The sequence below is a fragment of the Gracilinanus agilis genome, chromosome 4 (genome assembly GCF_016433145.1).
Source record: "Gracilinanus agilis isolate LMUSP501 chromosome 4, AgileGrace, whole genome shotgun sequence".
NCBI lineage: Eukaryota > Metazoa > Chordata > Mammalia > Didelphimorphia > Didelphidae > Gracilinanus > Gracilinanus agilis.
The window spans coordinates 493,236,353-493,255,947 of NC_058133.1; the positions used below are offsets into that span (position 1 = coordinate 493,236,353).

Consider the following 19,595-nt stretch of genomic DNA (forward strand, 5'->3'; position numbering starts at 1 on the left):
AGAAAGGCCTTGCTAGAGGCAGAGTCACTGACACCAACCACCATGTCCCGAAACCTACTGCATGCTCTGCCACTACAAGACCTTGTACCTTGGAGGTAGGAGGACCTTGGAACCTTAGAAAGATGGTACCTGGAAGATTCCTCCTGGACCAAGGCTGATGGCTCTACTCAAAAGCCTTTGATATTTCCTTATAGACTCCTTAGCTCGACAGGAAGATTTCGAACCCTTTCACATATACCTTGCACCCCAGCTTATTTCCCATTGCTGACTACATTCAACACTCCAGCCACCAAGGGCTCCAGGAGTTGGCCCTTTGATGGAACCTTCTATTGCCTAGTCTTGTGTGGCAATGCTTTCACTACCATCTGTATCATGCACAGATCTCCTCAAGGCTCCAAGCACTACTTTCTCAGGGCCTTGAGAGCAGGAGCAACTTTTTTTCTGTCTTGGTATGACTTGGTATTCAGCACTCTGCATAGTGCCCTGTCTACATTATCAGTGCCCAAGTATTTCTGGAATTGAGTTTCAGTGCACTTCAAAAGGATTTAATTAGACAGCCTTATGGACAACGGCTTTGAAGAATGACTTTTCCAGAACATTACCTACCAAGACATCTTTATAATCACTTGCACTTTTAGTATGTGCTAACAGTTTGTTGCTTGGCAACAGATATCAAACTCTTAACTGAATTACAGGAGTGACATGCATCTCACCTTCCAGTGGTGCTGACATGGGAGACTCCCTCACTGACATCCCCTGTTTTATGTTTCCTTCTATGGAATCATAGCTTCTTTTTAAACTGATTTCATGAGCAGCTCTTGGACTCCTGGTTCCCTCTCGAGCATTCTTAATATCTACAGGACAGAAGAACATGTTTGGCCATTAGTCAAAGGTTCTGTGAAAATACAGAGCCTCTAAACCCCACTATGAACTGTATAATTCAGATCAGAGGAGCATAATTTCACATTTAAAAAACATTCTGAATGTAAAAGAGATGACTGGTCACAAACATGACTGTTCTGATGGGCCCCAAACTTTTTTCCAAATATATACAAACAATACAATCAAGAGAAATCCTTCTTATCAAACAAAAAAGTTTGTCTATACATTGGCTTTATTAGAAATGCTTAAAAACTTCAAGATTGTCAACCAAGGATTCTCTTTATATCTGAGGAAGATGATCAGTCACATTGTGACTGGTTTTCTAAGATAATATGGATAGGAGCATCCTAATTCCAATTTAATGCCCTTTATGTTGCATCTGGCTGTTCTATGGGAAATGGATATTTATAAATAATTTTAAGAAAATACCTGCTTTTATTCATTTGTAAATGTGATTTAAAGTTAAACCTTAAAAACACTTCCTGGTCAAGAACAGGGGAAATTTCATGCCTCCATCAAAAATAATTCTGTTTTTAAAAAAGCAATACCATTAAATAAGTTAAGTCTTCGAGATAAAACCAAAAGCATTTCAATGGGGAAATGAAGAAAAAGACTGGGAAGACAGGGAGCTGAGGTAAACCTAGACCTGTGGTCAAGAAGGTAGAATATTAAGAGAATGTGACATGGCAGGAGGGAGAGATGGAACAGATAATTAGCTTTTTCAAAAGAGAAAGTTAGCTCAGGGGAGACAGAAAACCATGAAGAAAAGAAATTCCAAAGAATAAACTATTTTAATGAAAAGGCAAAGGAGAAGCTCTTTAAAGAGGCCTATATGGTTGTCTGGAGGATTCACTGACTTAGACATTCCTATAACATACACAGAAGACAGAAGCAAGGGTAGGTAATGGAGAATGAATGCAAAAGCCAAGAATGCTAAGCATGGCTATAAGCATGGTCCAATTTCAAATGAGAAGGTTTTGAGTAGTCCAGGAATCAGTGCTTGGCCCTTGACTGTTGATTTAAAGGTTCAGATGGCATACTTGTCAAATCTGTATATGACTGTAAAGCTGGAAAGAATAGCTAGCATTTGGATAATGGGGTTAGGATTCCAAAATACTGACAGGCTAGAGCTTCAAGCCAAGTCTAACAGTATGGAATGTAATAGGGATAAAAGTCATGTCTTAAGCTTAGGTCAAAGAAAATCAACCTCACGACTCTAAAGTCTAAATGGAGGCAGCTTAGGATGACCTGAATTTAAATCCTGCCTTAAGACTCTTACTAGGTATGTGACTGTGGGCAAATCATTTCCCTTCTTTAGCCTGTTTCTTCATCTGCAGAATGAGGTATAATAATAATAATAGCATCTACCACATGGGGTTGGGTGGGAACAAAGTCAAAGGAAAGAAGATATTATCAAGCACTTTGGAAACTTCAAAAAACTATGTAAATGATAGTTAGTATGATTATTGATGTTATTCTGCACACCATGCTATAATAAGGTCACTGAAAAACTGGAGAATCCAGAGATGGATGTAGAAAGGTCTCCAAGTCATACCCTAAGAGCATCCTATGGAAATGGGGCTAAAAGTCCTAAAGAGAAGACGCCAAAGTAGACATGAGCACTTTTACATAGTTGAAAAAGAAATGAATGCGGTCTGTTCTACTTTACTGCGGAGGGCAGACCCAGTACCACTAGGAACACCCTGCAGAGAAGCATACAGAAGCTTCCAACAAGTTACAAAAATAAGTGCTAATGACAAGGGGAAGAGGCTGCCTCCTCCAGGGAAATCTTTCCCCAAGACTAGAGGACCATTTCTGAGGGATACGGAGAAAGGACTCTTCTTCAAGAAAGATTTGCTTACACAGTCTTTGAGGACTCTTGTCCTACTGAGATCCTGGGATGGGATCACTGTTGCCATGGCTCTGGTACTTACTATCGTATGACAAGATGTGTCCACTCTTCCCTTCATAAATCACGTGGCCTTTGGAGACGGCTTCTTCTCGGCTCTTCTCAGGACTATTATCTTCCATGGAGAGTCTAGAAATTGCCCCCTTCACCACTGTTTCTGTTTGTATGCCAGACTGGGACAGAGCTGGAGTACCCTGACCCAAAATAAAGGCAATTATGTTCTGAATGGATAGCCTGAGTTTGAATCTACATAAAACAGAACAAATCTAAACGCATAACTGGATATTTTATAGAGAACAAGAGGCAGAGTGGGGCAATAGACAGAGAACTGGCCCTGGAGACAGGAGGACCCATGTTCAAGTCTTATATATGAATGAACTGGGCAAGTGGCACCAGTCCTGAGATCTGTGTGCGGAACAGGGGCTGCTACAGTAGGGAAGAGAGCTTCCTCACCCCTGAGTCCTCCAAGCCAAAAGCTTCAAAAGGCCCAGTTCTCAGTCTTCATCTGATTCATCTAGAGCAGTGATGGGCAAACTTTTTAAAGAGGGGGCCAAAGGAAATGCTCATCTGTCAGTCTGTCTCTAAGGCAACTCTTTCAAAGTTTCATTGTATTCCTCAGATTAGGAATAATATCCTAAGCGAATAGAACATTTCAGGGAGCCACATCTGGTCCACAGGCCATAGTTTACCCATCACTGCTCTAGATAATAGCAGGGAAATCATCAATCCTATTGTCTGAAGGGGGCTAACAAATATACACAGAAGAGAAAGGATATGTTTGAAAAGTGGGATGTTCTATCTATCTATTCTAAAGTACTTTTGACCTCAGAAAGATTATTTGTGATAAAATTTTTAACAAAATCTCAAATTAAATAAGAAATATTCAATCCCACCATCACACCTGTTAGCCAGAAAGCTCCTTGAAGACAAGGAATATAATCTTTTTTTGGGGGGGTTTCCCACCATGCTTTGGACATGGCAAGGGTTCAATGAATGTTTGTGAAATGAATTTATGATGTCCCAACAGTTTATGGAGGTTTCTGGATTACTGAGATTAACAAGAGAAATGTCTTTTAATCTTTGAGTAACACATAGATTCCTTATTGCAAACACACATGAATTATAACATCACATGCCCATTGTGGATGTTTATAAGATTCTGTAAGTTGGAGTACTGGAAAATTGCCTGGGGTACTACTGAGGGGTAGAGGAGTGGCAAGTCCAGTCACACAGGCTGAGTGAATCTAAGTCTTCCTGAATCCCAGGACCATTCTCCATCCACTCCTCTCTATTAGGGAGACCACTGGGAAATGAGCACATGAGCTCATTTTTAGTTACTGTCTTCTAAACAGTGGTTGTTAGCACTAAGATAGAGCTAAAAAGGAAAACAGGTATTTCCTTTCTTGGCTATTGTTTATCTTGGGGGAGAAAAGAATATATGAAAATGGATTTAGAAGGTGAAGATGAGAGAGAGAACTGGAAGTTTGTTCATTATTTTCTCAATCCTAACAATGAAAATAGTGTAAAAACCCACTCCCTAGCTAAGAATAACCAAGGATACAGAAATCTTCAGGCAGTTAAACAACCACAGACAGATTAAAAGCCCTGCAGTGCCAGGCTCTGGGTACATTGCTTCTCAAATTTCCCCAAATAGAATTTTGCTCTACAGGGTCTGAAATTTTCATTTCAGACCTTCAGGTCAAACTAACATTGTATAAAGGAATTAGAAAGAATTTTTGTATTAAGCAGCTTGCAATTAATTCAGCCAACCAAGTCATAATTTGTAAGAAACCAGCCTGAATTCTGATGCTTAGGATACATCTATAGAATGCCTGGTCCAAGTCTCTACCTCTTTTACCAAAAAAGTACCAAGCTTATATTCCTTCATCTAAACAATAAAAGCAAGAAAAATGTGCTTTTTACACACTTTTTAATTCTCCCTCTAGATGTATATATAAATGTCCAGAATCAGTCCCCATAGTGGAAAACTCCTTCTAGGGAGGCTGTGCATTTCTATCTATAATTGGTAATGCCTATGGCCCTTGTTTGCCATCACAGTCTGTCAAGAAGACATTATTGATTCTTCCCTTTTCCTTCAGCTCCACTGACTCTGAAGCCAAATCTCGTAGATTTCCTAGGTATGTCCATCCTAGCTTCTATTCTTGTTCCAGCCCTTACCACATCTCACCTGGACCCTGGATTAGGCTCCAAACTTTGCTTTTTCCCTCCAATATCTCCTTTCACCATACATCCCCCTAAAGGCTGCCAAACAAGACATTCAGAAAACAGATCCTGACCATGCAGCCCCAAACTTCAAAAATCTTCAATGACTACTGATCACTTCTAGGAAAAAAATATCTATTGTTGCCCTGATATTTAAAGCCCTTCACAATTTAGTTTCGATCCACTTTCTACTCTTTTCCTCTTTTAAAAAAGTTCTTACCTTTTGTATTAGTATCAATTTTAAGGCTAAGCAATGGGAGTTAAGTGACTTGCCCAAGATCACACATCTAATATATGTCTGAGGTCAAATTTGAACACAGGTCCTAAATCCAGGCCTGGTGCTCTATCCACTATACTACTTAGCTGAGTAGTATTACTCTTAATACTCTTAATGTCCATTCAGTTCTAGTCTAAATAGCCTGAAAGGTATTCTAAGGATGCAGCATTCCATGTCTGCCCTCTCTGCTTGTTCTAAGGGGTTCCCCACCCATGTCTAAAATACTCTCTCCTCATCTCTACCTTATAAATTCTGAGTTTCCTGCAAAATACAACCCACAATATCCTTTCCTTAAGCCTTTCCTAATTGCCTTAGTTATTAGCATTTTCACTCTATCAAAATTATTTTCTATTTGCTACTAACTTTTTACACACAGTATCCACCCCCCAATAGATTATATCCCCTGTGCCTAGCACTGTGCATTTCACAAAAGAGGGAGATAATATTTGTGAGACTCAATTGAACTTGGGTAAATCCCCTTTATCCATTTGCAAAAAGGTTTGCAACATCCCAGAAAATAATTTAAAACAAGCCCCCACACTTTCGCTGATAGTAGGATGCATTGAAAATGTTCAAAAGTGTCCTACTGACTCTGCCATCAGGCAACTGCTGTCAGATTGAGTTCATCATTCTTGTAAAGCTAGATGAATGAGAGCTGGCCATATTAATTCTATCTGGAAACAAAGACAGCTATGCAATCCAGAGTTTTTAGAAATAGGCAAAATTACCTGAGTGATTGAACCCCGGAGAGAGGGGATGCTTTCGACAGAAACTTTGCTAGCTGGGGTTCCTCGAGTGATACTTCCTTCTTGTATCGCTGCTGTCGTACCTGAGTCAAAATGAAATCAAAGGCAAAATGATTTCCTCTTGGGTCAAATTGTTAACTATTGATAGCCTCAAACTATCAAATTTATGTGAAGTTGGGTGCATAACATGATGGGTTTTTAACAATTATTTTAGGAGAATTATTCACTATATCTATCAATGAAGGGATATAGGAGTCCAGAGTAGCCCAGTTAAAAACAAAATTAGAATTAGAGAAGTGAACAGAATCATTTATGTATTATCAAATAGAAAGGTCAACAGTGGCACGAACTGCCCCTCATTCATTTACTTCCCCAGGGTTACTTCTCTCATCTTCCTCAAAGAATCCTATTTCTCCACCCATCCCGTCCTGACAAGTATTACCTCGGACTACACCTTCATGCTGGGCTCTGACCAACAAGCCCTCAGGCTGGGAGGCTTGACCTCGGGGTGAGAATTCCTCCTGTTTGATGTAGGGCAAGGAGCCAGCTGATCAAAACAAAAAAAGAGAGAGGTCATGACTCCAGGAGCAAGGCAGGGGTACTCTTGCCAGGGGGCCAAGGCTGGGTGCCCTTGGATTCTTACCGGGCTTGGTTGGTTCCTGTTGTCGAGGCAATCCAAGAGATATTGACCCAACTGATGGCTTTGCTGGTTCTGGTGTGTAGGAAGCTTGGCAATGAGAGGTTAAATAGGTGCCCGGGGTTCCCTGAAAGGACAAAGACCAAATGAAGACTTGGTGCTACCTTGCAGGCTTCTGGTTAAAAGACATATTTCTATAAGAAGGGAGGTGGTAATGCTGTGTTCCCTACAATTTTGAGTATCTATGCGGGAGAAGCTCTCATTATTAGGACTTTAAAAAAGAGATAATTCTTCTTTGAAATTCATGTAATTGCCCACAGGTGAAAAAGACTTGGTAGCTGTTTCTTAAAAGAATGCCAACTTTCTGATTCTATAAAAAATACATGTTGATACACTGGGAATTATTGAAGCAAAGAGAGAACCAGAAGAGCCCATAGAGGTCATCTAGTCCAACATCTACACTTTAAAATATGTATCAGCAGCATTAAGTCAGCTGCCGGAAACACTTGAAAATATTTATACCATGATGCATGAGAAAGCCTCAACGCTGATGTAAACTATTCTTTTTCAGTCAGCTGAGACATCTCCATGTAGTTTTCCCACTGACACCTCCAAGTCACCTGACTCCAGAACAAAATTTTTTTCTCTAAACTTGTCCTGTCATCTCTTTTCACTGTTTTAGCCAGAAGTGCCACCATTCACCCTTACCTTGTATTGTATGAACTTTTGTTTAAGATTGGACTCTTTCCTCCGCCTCTTCCGCTCTTGCATCCCATCTTTTACAGAGTCCCCTCAGTCTACACCTCTATGTGTCGCATGCAAAATCCTGCCCCTCGCTCTTCCCACTGCCATAATCCTTGCCCAAGGCTTGCATCACCACATCAATAACTTAATGAGGGCAGCTAGGTGTTGCAGTGGATTGAGTGACAAACTCGAAGTCAAGAAAACTTGAATGCAAATCTGGACCCAAATGCTTACCAGCTATGTGACCATAGGCAAGTTACTTAACTCGGTTCACCTCAGTTTCCTCATCTGTAAAATGGGGGTAAGAATAGTACTGACCTGCTAGAGTTACTATGAGAATCAAAGGCGAGAATTACACAGCACTTAGCACAAAGCCTTACACAGTACGGGTTATGAAAATATCGGATGAAGGGTGTTACTGCACCCCCAATCTACCTCTGGATTCATCTTTCCAGTTTCTACTAGTATAATATAAAGCAGAGTTCTGGTCATGCCATACTCATTCCCAAAAATCCCTGCTGGGTGCTAACAATTTCCTAAGCAAAATGCCTGTTTCTCTACTTAGCATTCATGGAGCAATACAAGGAGCCTCGCCTCAGAGATCTTGTTTTGACTCCTCTTCAAACACCTTCTAGGTGTATATGGCCTGGGCAAGACACACGACCTCTATGAGGTTTCGTTTCCTCATCTGCAAAATGGAGACACTAAGAGGATCTTGCTTCCGAGCTGCTGAGAGGACACATGAGATGGGGCACACAAGGTGTCCTGTCCCCTTTAAAGCATGTAAGAATCTTTGCTACATTTAGTATCACCCATAATCAGTGCCAGTCTCTCCTCCCAATCTGATCTAAGATTACTCTCTTTGGATCTTTCTCATACGCCAAAAAAAATTTCACTTATTGCGAAGTTCTTGCCACTGAAGCAGATGGCAACTCCTCCCTGCCTAGCTGCCCTAGGGTGGGGCTCTCATCCATGTACAGGGTACAGGTACCTGGCCCACTTGGCTTCCTCTATGAAACCATTTGATATGGGCTCTAGACTAGTCTTAGAACTTTCAATGCATCAAATATAGTCTTCTTCACCTCTGACCCTTAATGACATTGTTCTCTTTGTCTTTCCACCTCATTTTTGGCCTAAACTCCTAATTATCACTGAAGAAGAATACAAAGGCTTTCTCCTACATGAAGCCTTTCTTGATTTCCTTAAGACCTCACATTAATGCACTTAAAACTCGTAATATTGTCAACTTTAATACAGTATTTTAATCCTCCACTAGGATCTATATTCTTTAAGGGAATATGTGTCAGATTTAAACTCTGCATTTTCCCAATCTTTTGATGAAGATAATAGAAGTGCTTAATCAAAGTTTATTAAATGAATAAATAGTAAATCACAACCTAGAGGGGCTCCTGACACTCTGGTTCTCTCTGTGGCATGCTATACATACCATTTTCTAGAAGGTGTTTCTGGAGGGTCCTTGGTTGGGGAGGTGACCATTTACTAGGTATAATTAACTAGTACCAAAAAAAAAAAAAAAAACTTTAAAAAAAAAGGGCAGTGTTCAACAGAAAAGTTGGTCAGGCTAACCAAAAAGCCTTTTACCTGTGAGATTGAGCCTCCCATAATGAAAGATGGTTTTTCGGCAGCCACAGTGGTTTTGGAAGAAGGAATGAGTGGAGGAGGTGGCCTGGTGGGTCGTGTTGCTGGAAGCCGTGCTGCATCAGGGAGACTCGTAATCACTTGATGTGGCGCAGGCTGGAGGACTTTTAAAGGAAAAGTTAAGCTTTATAACAGTATCAATGCTTTAGTCTGTTAAAATGTATAAACCAAAACAAGGCATGATCCCAAAGTGAAATATGTTAAGCAGCTGGAGCACTAGATGATTTTCCCTTTTTCCTATGTGCATCTGTGTCTGCTGAGTTACCGTTTTCCCCTCAGAATTTAGGCAACTGGAGGGACCTGTGATTCTGTAAAGCACAACTACCTTTGTCTCAAATGCAACATTTAGCCTCACAGGCCAAACCATGATCCAGACTCTTCATTTATTAAACATCTCCTATTCTTTACAGACCCTGAGCAGCAGAAACCAACTTTGTACCTTCTTCTGCAGTCAGCCTCCATCGCTACTATGGACTTCACAGCTAAGGTCACAGAAGGATGCTTCTTGGGAAGATCCAGGATGAAAATTTGGCACAACTAGACTCACCTCCTCTATATCCTGAGAAAAGGCAATGACGTTTGCTCCCACAAAGAACTGGAAAACCTCCTGAAAAAACTTAGGATTTCACCAAGTTTGCAAATACTTCGAGGAAAGATCAACTGTGTGACCATCATGAAGACAGCCAGGGGAACCTCAAACTCAATTCTACATCCAATCACAACAAGACACCGAGAGAGGAAAGATGTCATCCCAGAAGGGCAAAATGAATCCTGTCACGATGCATGAAATTCTGCTGCAGAATAAATGTCTGAGAACTGAAGGCAGCTTGCTGGCAACCACTTTGCACATGAGCAATATTTACCTGGAGGGACACTAGAGCGAGCGGCACTCCTATCAGACTGTGGAGATGCTTTACTGACTTCTCTTGGAGAGAGCCTATGCGGTGAGGCTGACTTTGCTGCAGGGTTTTGCATCTGCGCTTCCTGTTCTAGGGCACGTTTGACCTCAGCATGAGGCAGAAAGGCGACTGATTTTCCTAAGGAAGTTAAAGTTACCAAAATAAGGGAAGGACCTCAAATTAAAATATTAAGGACCTTGCCGCCCCATTATCCAGAGTTGGAGCAGTCCAGCTATTCTAACAAGTGAACCACAGTGGCAAAGTCTAAAAGTCTCCAAAAACCCCACTCCCAACAAAAATCCACACTAAGATGGAAACCAGAAAAAGAAAAACTAAACCACAAAACTCTCCAAGTTATCTAAAAAGCAAAAGTCTCATGGCCAACCAAAAATACTATCTTTTCTTCATAAGGAAAAGGAAACTTGAGCACACCAACAAGATTGGCAAATGCATCAATTCTATCAGGAACTCAAGACCATGGCACCAATGCCAGCACCCTGCCACTGAGTTTCTGCTGGGGAGAGGGGTGGGGGTGGTAATTAGGGATAGGTTGAGGTGGGGGTATCTGCACGGCTCAAAAGGTTCCAACTGTCTCATTGGCAATATGTTTTTTCTGGCTTTTTATATTATTTAAATTAAGTCTAAACTTTAGATAATTTTCCTTCAAGTACTTGCATAGTTATTCAGTACAAATTCAAAATTCAGCTATGCCCCTTTTAATATTAGTCAGCTTACCCAAGTACCTATCATGATATATACTTTTCAGAAAATGTGTTTATTTTTAAGAGACTTCTAATAAGAGGCATCTAGGTGGATCAATGGATAGAGAGCTAGGCCTGGAAATGGGAGTTCTTAGGATCAAATCTGACCTCAGATACTTCCAAGCTGCCCAATTACCTAGGCTTTACCATTTTTTAAGTTGGAACCAATACTCAGTATCAATTCAAAAATGGAAGGTAAGGATTGTTTTGGGTTTTTTTGTGGGTTTTTTTAAGTACAAGGGAGAGGATGCTAGTAGTAAAAATAAACTTCAAGAGAAACATGTACCTCAGCTACAGAGAATTTGTATTATAATTTACTTTTTCAAAAACCACTTTATCATCTCCAATTTCAAAACATGACCAATTAAATTTTTTAAAGTTTAGTTAATTATGGAAAAGGTCAAGGAGTTGGAAATTATGTGGTTTTGGATTTTTAAATGGAAATAAATAATATTCTTAGTTTTTAAAATCAGCATGTGTCCAGAATGCTAAAAACCAATCAAAAAATGGGTCACTCCTTTACTCCTAACAAATTCATTTTAGACAAGTAAGTGTTGGCTTCACATCTAAATGTTTAATAGCAATAGGAAAGAAAGGGAAGGAAAGAGCTTTGCACTATGGGATATACATGTAGATAAACTTGTTAAAATTTTACAAGAATAAAACTTTTTAAAAGAACCTCTAAATTAGGTTGCATTCCCAAGCTACTGTGCTGAAATAGCCCATATATGGAAAAGTCTAAGATTATAATTGAGAGAAAAGCACATCAGTTAAGTATTTAGATCAAACCTAATCAACATTCTCATCATATTTTAGTTTTTCCTTGACAACCTGATAGTTTTTGCTTCATTATTGTGTGGACTATGATTGTTTGTGTGTATATACATATGTATTTAACTTCAAGAAGCAAAGGGAAAAATGATTACCACAAAGCTAAAGAACTGTACTTTTTAAAATAAATAAAATTAGTTGCACAAGAAGCATCATTCTTCAGTAGAAAGTGTGTATAGAGGCCTTCTCTCTGCAAAACCTATCCCTGCCTTTTCTGGCCAGACACCTCTTGGCCCTGGATCAGAACCTTCTTCATATGTAAAAGATGGTAAGGCCATCTGTGTTGCTCTCCCTCCTCACAAGGATCATTGCTTAGGATAAAATACGCAAAATGCTTTGTAAACCTTACAGGGAAAGAGAAAGCTGGCTGATGCTGGTTTCTACTATGAGTCATTTTATCAGAATTCTGCTGTTCCCTAATTATAAAGTGACATCATTACTTATCATCTACCTTTAATATTCCATGTAAATGGCTTGTTTTCAATATAACTTAAAAGGTGAATTTTTAGTAATAAAGAAGCTGTACTCAATAGATTTGGGAGGGAGTATTTTAGATGAAATTGTCAGGGATGAATGAACTGTGATTAAAAAACTTCTGGTTCACTTGCATCAGCTGCTTAAGCCTGTGGGGAGTCCAAAACACACTAACTGATTATTGTCAAAATAATGGTGATATCATGAAAATGCCAATCAACCAAAACAGCCCCACATGCATTGGGGATTACTGACCAGTAATTAATTGGAATTTGTACTTCTTAAATTTACAAATTTTGATTTCTATTTGATTTACTCACATCATTCAGATCCAGTCTCAAAATTCAACCAAGTATATTTGTTTGAAAAGGGAAAAAAAGAGTGGGGGCCCAAATTTCTCTTGGGCATCTCAGATCTTTTCCCTCATTCAAGAGATAGCCCCTATTTTTTAATTAATTAATTTCAATTCCATGAAAAACTTTTTAACTAGTTCATTCTAAAGCACAATATTTTGAGTCCAAAATGTGCTTCCATTTGGGATAAATTTATGACATCATTTCGATTGTACCTTATACAATTTATCCTAAATCACTTAAAGGTAATCATTTTGTAAACAGAATTCCCTATCTACTCCTTAATCCCATCTATTATGCAGAAAACAAGGACTGCCAAATCACAAATTATAGTTCAACAAAATCTTTATTAACAGGTATTCCTCCCACTGGAATGCTCTTTTAACAAAGACAATATATATGTGCCTGTGGTTGGGAAATGGCAAAAATAGTCTCTAATGGCAATATCCTAAAACCCCACAAGATGGGGATATTTTCATTCTGGAAGTAAATCCGGGAATCTGAGATATATATACATATATATATATAAACATAAACCCTAGCCTGTTTCCCCGTCTTCATTTTAAAATGATGAAAAACTAGGCTTCAGAAGGCCTATGCACACAACCCCAAAATATAATTGCCTTTTGGCACTTTATAACAAATTTTGGCAAGACATTCATTTTTTTTTTATTTACAGGAAGGAGAGAGTGGGATTGCTAAGTACCGGAAATGCTATTTTGCATCAAATAGTTTTTCACAAGTTTGTCATTCCAAAGCTTGAGAGCTCTTATTTACATATGTAAAATCCTTCCAAGAGACTTGTGAATCATCCAGAGATAAAGATGAAATGCTATGTTCAAGGTATCCTATTTTATCAAAACATGTGATGCTAAAAGGGTGTCCACAAGGAATAGTAACTAGATCTTATATTTTCATTTCCTGACGATGCAGTATCTTATGACGGCTTTTCTTTAGCCATGAAAAGTAATTGTTGGAGGTGGTGCTTCTTTCAAAAATAGGAAAGGAAAATTGATTCTTGGGTAGCACACAAAATTTCAGATTACAAATCATTTTTATTTTGGATGTTGAATGTTGAATCCTAATTTGCTTTCATAATTTAGAAGAAATTGAGGTTATGAGCATAATTTTAGTAAAATACTCAAAGCACGGAAATTAAGAATTGGATCTTACTTAACATCTTGAAAATATTACCTCATTAAAAAAAGATATAACTATTCCTTAGTAGAAATAACTTTTTGAATTTCAATTTAAGGAATAGAAAATACTAACCATTTTTTTTCTTAAGTGCAAGTTTTTAGGTTTGATTTAAAAGGAATTTTTTTTGCCTATCAAAATGGAATAGTAACCCAATGGTTTTTAATGATGGGGAAGACATCTACAAAGCTTACTCTAGGCTTCTGTGGCTTAATTTCCTTTCCTAGGGTGGCAGCTGGGAGCGGGGAAATACATGATCTGTGCCCGGTAGATAAACCCTACCTTCCCATTCAACATTTGGACTGGCAGAATGTCGGCAATCTGGATCAAGCTGTTCTTGCCTCTGCCGCTCCTCCAGGAGAGCCGACTCATGCATGGCCTTAATGTGTCTCTGAAAAAGAGCGTAGCCACTCACAGGGGCACCAACAGCTACATTACAAGGGGCACAGGAGACCTAAAATGAGAAAGAGGGAAATGTGCTGGAGAGTTCTCAAGGAGCCAGGGTTGTACAAAGGGATAACAATTTTGTGAGTTTCTGCCGCTCTGGAACCCTGACACTGTACACCTCCAATAGCTCTGGACCCCTCCCTCACACAAGGAAAGAACACAAAACCTACAGGAATGAAGTAAGAGAACACTCTGGAATGATTTTTCCTTTCTAACAGGTACGAGAATGAAAAGTCTTTCAAAAAAAGAAATGGAAATATAACATAACCTACCTCCAAAACTAGCTAGAGGGCAGTGAGGACTTACCATTGGTGGTATGACAGCAGCTCGATGATGAAGCTGTTGTAAGTCCATTGTAGCTGGTTTTATGGGAGAAGAGACTAATACAGATCCAGTAGGGTTCAAAAGTGAAGGCTTTGAATCCACAGGAAACATCCTGGAGACAGAAATAAAAGGAAAGCAAAGTTTGTAAAGATCAATTCTTTTTTTTTTTTAAACTCTTACTTTCTGCTTTAGAATAAATACTGTGTATTGGTTCTAAGGCAGAAGAGTGATAAGGGCTAAGTGATAGGGGTTAAGTGACTTGCCCAGGGGCACAAAGCTAGGAAGATTTGAATCCAGCACCTCCTGTCTCTGGGCCTGGTTCTTAATCCACTGAGCCACTCAGTTGCCCCCAAGATCTATTCTCATTAAAGAAAAGCATACACCTATTTTCCAAAATGGAATATGAAATAATTTCTATTTATATTCATCTTTATAATTTACTTGGGAGTTAATTAAAATATGGTTCTTGGGATAGTAATGAAGGAAGAGAAACATCACAGCATACAGATACTAAAGAATTCCAAATTATTTGGATTTAGTAATCCAAGGGACATCACTAACTTGGATCATGGCTGTGAACAGACTCAATGACTTATTTGCCAGAGTTGGTGGGAAATTAGGGGGAAAAAAAGTAACCAAGACAATTTTCATTTATAGAATGCTAGAAAAATTAGAAATGATCAAGAAAAAGGAACAATATTCATGGGCAACCGTGTATGCAAACACAAAGAATATTTAAAAGAGTTACAGTTACATTTTCTGCCACAATTCTTTTCATTATTATATAAATCTGTATCATATACAAGCATGCTTAAAAAGTTCTAAAAATTCTCTTAATGATGTCACGTGATATTATTAAAGAACAAATCAATACACACACACACACACACTTTAAGGAACACAAGGAATGATTTTTTTTTAAAATGAAGATCTCTTGTATCCTTCCCTTCTATTTCCCATTTTCCCCCACTCCACCTTAAAAAAGCAAGAAAAACCAAACTCTGGAATAATTTTTCAAATTGAATTTTAAAAAAGCCAAATAGTTGAAAGGGAATGTTTGAATTCCTGACGGTAACTTCCATGCTAAATTAAATTTAACTTAAAACGACCATTTTAAATACTGTTAAAGTATAAAGTTTAATTATCTTGGAGGTATTTTAGCAAACTCTTGTTTTTACAATTCTCCTTTTGCCCACTTGCTCCTAAATCTATTAATTTATACTCTGATCTTTGTTTATTACCTTATTGCTGTCCCTTAGCAATATTGGCCCTATTGTTAACCATGTCTATACTATTCTCTATTTTACAGTGCCTCACCCAGCATCCAGCTCTAGAGAAAATCACCAAGTCCAATGGGTAGCTGTCACTCACCTCTGCCGCTCAGGAGGCTCTCCATCTACATCTTCATCTGCACTACAAGTAGCACTGGAGTCATTGTCAGACCTAGACTCAGGCCTCAGGGTACTTGAAGTCTGGGCTACAGAAAAGCTTGACTCTACAGGCTGTATCTTTTCCTTGGATCTTTGCAAGTCCCCTTCTTTGGCATCACTCTCTGCCTTCACCTCAAGCCCATCTAGCACTGTCATCTCCACATCAACAGGCTCAACTTTGGTTTGCTGATCATCAGCAGAAGGGCTCACGCTGTCAATTTCCATGGGTTCCTCAGGATCTTCATTGATTTCCTCTTTTACCTGAGCTTCCAAAGCCTCCTGTCCAGCCACTGGCTTTGCACTTGGAATGGCAGGTGTGGGTGATGCACTGGGTCCCCCTGTAGTGGACTCCAGTTCTCCCGGGACTTCGTTTGCTAACCCAGAAGTGGCATTTTCAGTTGGATCCTCACCTGGCTTATTAGCACCTTCATCTGGGGAGGGAGAAGGTGCACTTTCTGTGTCGGAGCTATTTTCAGCACCTGAAAGAAACACAGAGTACATATGTCCAGGAATCAATAAGTGTCCAGGCTAACTGGCAAGGCTTTGGAAAAGACATTTTATTAGCTTGGAGGGACTGGGGAATGAAACTCTTAAATTAGCACTTTATAATTAAACAATCCTTTTACCTACAAGAATTTTTCCCCAAAAAAATCATTTTGAAAACCTGTAGTTGATGCTGATAGAGTTGTGAATTACTTCAAACATTCTGCAAAGTAATTTGGAACTATGCCCAAAGGGTTTTAAAAGAATGTCTGCCTTCAGACCCAGCCATACCACTACTAGGTCTGTATCCCAAAGAGATTTAAAAAAAAAATTAGGGGTGGACCTCTTTGTACAAATATACTTATAGCTATGCTTTTTGTGGTGACAGAAAATTGGAAACTGAGGGGATATCCCTCAATTAGGAAATGGGTGAACAAATTGTGATATATGATGTGCTATAAGGAATGATGAATCAGATGATTTCTTTAAAAATTGGAAAGATCTACATGAACTGATACAGAGTAAAATAAGCAGAACCAGGAGAACATTGTACACAGTAACTGAAACATTATGTGACTATAAAATGTAATAGACCTTAGTACTAACAGCAATACAATGATGCAGGATAATTTGGAGGGACTTCTGAAAAGAATGCTATCCACATCTAAAGAAAGGACTACTGGATTATAAATGAAGGAAAAAAAAGTATGATTTATCACTTCTTTATTTGGGTATATGATTTGGGGGTTTGGGCTTTAAAAGATTACTCTATTACAAAAATGAACAATATGAAAACGGGTTTTAAGTGATAATACATGTATAATAACCCAGTGGAATTGTTTGTCAACTACAGGAGGGGGGAGGAAAGAAGGGAGGGAGGTAATATGAATCATGTAACCTTGGAAAACTTTTCTGTAAATTTGTTACTGGAATAAAATAAAGAAAACTGAAAATTTGTAATTGAGAATTTAAAAGGATTCAACGGATTTTCATCTACCTCAAACTAGGATCTCTTGCATTGTCAACCTGAAGTTGGAAACAAGTTGAACTTGATTTGCTGCTTGTTGTTTTTTTTTAAAGTGCCAAAGAAGGGAGGGAGACAATAAGGATAATGGAACTTTGGATAACTTATCTGGAAATTTTTTATTAAGATAAACTATACTTAAAAAATTGTCATCAAAACAACTTCCATTTTATTAAAAATACTCATTATTAAAAAATACCCACTAGGTTCTCTTTTCTAAATACTGATCTATATCAGAGAAATACATGTGGAAATGAAACTTCATAAAGTGAAGGAAAATTTTAGAATGTTGCAACTTTTTGAATTTCAAGGAATGAGCCCATGTCTTTTATTTATAGTAATAATTTGGGATTTTTTCCCCATATGAATCTATAATCTCTCATGAGTGTGGGGAAGAGAAGTGTCAAGGAAGATGAAGGAGAGGTCACAGAGCTGGTGGCACAATGAAAACCTCGGACCTTTTGACTACATGCTGGCTACTGAGACTAATTAAAATGAAGCTTTTCTATATTATTAAGCTTTAGCCTTAGAGAGAACAACAATGTCCAAATAAGTAAGATTTCTATTTCTATTCCAAAGAAACTGCCTGACACCATGCTAAAAAGAAAAGGTCCTGACTAGCAATTCAAGACTCAGAACTTTACTGAGAGATGGACAGCCTAGAAGGTGCTATATGTAAAAAGATCTGGGGCAGAGGCTGCTATGTCTATGAATTGGAACAAGACAGATTACAGTAAGCAAGACAGTGAATCCAGAAATAACTATATGACGAAGGAAAAGATTAATTTCTTCACTCAATGAACACTTATTAAGTGTACCAGGCACCATGCTCAGTGATAAAACATGGTGAGAAGTAGTACTATTTGAAACGGAGGAAAAAATAAAGGACTTTTTTTTTCCCTTTGCTGATACAGTATGAAAAAGCTTTGCTAGAGAAGATGGAAGTTGAGCCTAGAAGAGCAGCATTTCTACAAAAGGAGGAGACAGGAGGGAATTCAGAGAAGATACAACAGAGGGAAAAAGGCTCAGAGTGGGCAGTTGGGCAGTTCAGTGGACTGAGAGCCAGGCCTAGAGATGGGAGGTCCTGGGTTCAAATCTGGTCTCAGACAGGTTCGAGCTGTATGACCTTGGGCAAATCACTTGACCCCCATTGCCCAGCCCTTACTGCTCTTCTGCCTTAGAACCAATACACAGTATTGATACTAAGACGGAAGGTGAGGATTTTTTTTTTTAAAGGCTCAGAGATAGGATAGTCTGAGGTGCAAGAAAATTGTTTTTTTTTTTTGTTTTGGGAGTGTCCAAGGGGAAAGCCAGAAGGCTTAAGACTATTCTGTAGTGCCCTGAAAATGTGGGCAATGATGCTACTTGGGTGTTCTGGGATAGGACTTTACAAAGAACTGACATTTGTCATATTCCAGCTCTTCAAACAACTAAAGAAAAAGGGAATGCTCCCTCCACTTTCATCTCCTTTTCTTCCTCATAGCCATGTCAAATCCTACATCTCTGAGTAGTCCAGGATACAATTTATGCAATTTAACATTAAGTAGTTACTGCATTAAGGGAACTGGAGAGAGTAGGAAGTTTGAATATGGCAATAGTCTTGCCCTCATGAAGTTTCCAATTTGTGTCTACCTCTTCTGAACTATGAGTGCACTGACACTTGCTAATGGATGTTGTTGAGAGACAAAAATCATCTAGTAATAAAAAGATTGATGGTAAATGGTATTATAGATACCAACTTTTTATTATTTTGGAAACAGCTTGACAAAGAATTTTTACAAGAAGACTATCCCTACATTATTTCTGCACAATTTTCAAAATCCTGTTAATCATCTCCCATGCACCAGGGGAGAGATGAAAGGCCTCCTGCTGTGGAAATGCAATCACAATTATTTCCTTTATGGAGCTATTCCCAAATGGCTTAAGCCAATTAAATAAAGTTGGAGCCTTGGAAACAACAATAGCAAAAATCCCTCCTAATACTTTCAGATCTCTCCAGGTACCTTCACTGTCTTCTGGATTTTCTTCTTCATTAGAAGCTTCAATGTCTTCATCCTCCTGAGCAGAAACAGTAGAAGCAATGCTCTCACACTGAGACACGTCACGCTCCTCACGGGGTCTTCTAGAAGACTAAAAAAAGGCAAGGGGAGTTAAGGACTGGCATGACTTCCCAAGGTAAGAAACCGAGCTGCTCATTTGAACCAGTTTTCACAAGCACAAACAATAAGTACCAGACCTGAGCCTACACAATACCTGATTTTCAGGCAAACCAGTAAGTGCAATCAGACTTCAATA

At 38.8% G+C, this 19,595-nt stretch overlaps 1 protein-coding gene across 1 annotated transcript in view; it reads right to left on the minus strand.

The window, feature by feature from the left end:
- The window catches only part of NCOR1 (nuclear receptor corepressor 1), a 174,622-nt gene that overhangs the window by 35,005 nt on the left and 120,022 nt on the right, over positions 1–19,595 (minus strand). The window contains exons 19-28 of the mRNA XM_044673007.1: positions 19,304–19,430; positions 15,735–16,224; positions 14,346–14,475; positions 13,875–14,046; positions 9,021–9,181; positions 6,681–6,801; positions 6,480–6,584; positions 6,020–6,120; positions 2,817–2,985; positions 714–854 (exon numbers count right to left, since the gene is read on the minus strand). Of these exons, the coding sequence (XP_044528942.1) occupies positions 714–854; positions 2,817–2,985; positions 6,020–6,120; positions 6,480–6,584; positions 6,681–6,801; positions 9,021–9,181; positions 13,875–14,046; positions 14,346–14,475; positions 15,735–16,224; positions 19,304–19,430 (1,717 nt within the window). The remainder of the gene's footprint in view (positions 1–713; positions 855–2,816; positions 2,986–6,019; positions 6,121–6,479; positions 6,585–6,680; positions 6,802–9,020; positions 9,182–13,874; positions 14,047–14,345; positions 14,476–15,734; positions 16,225–19,303; positions 19,431–19,595) is intronic.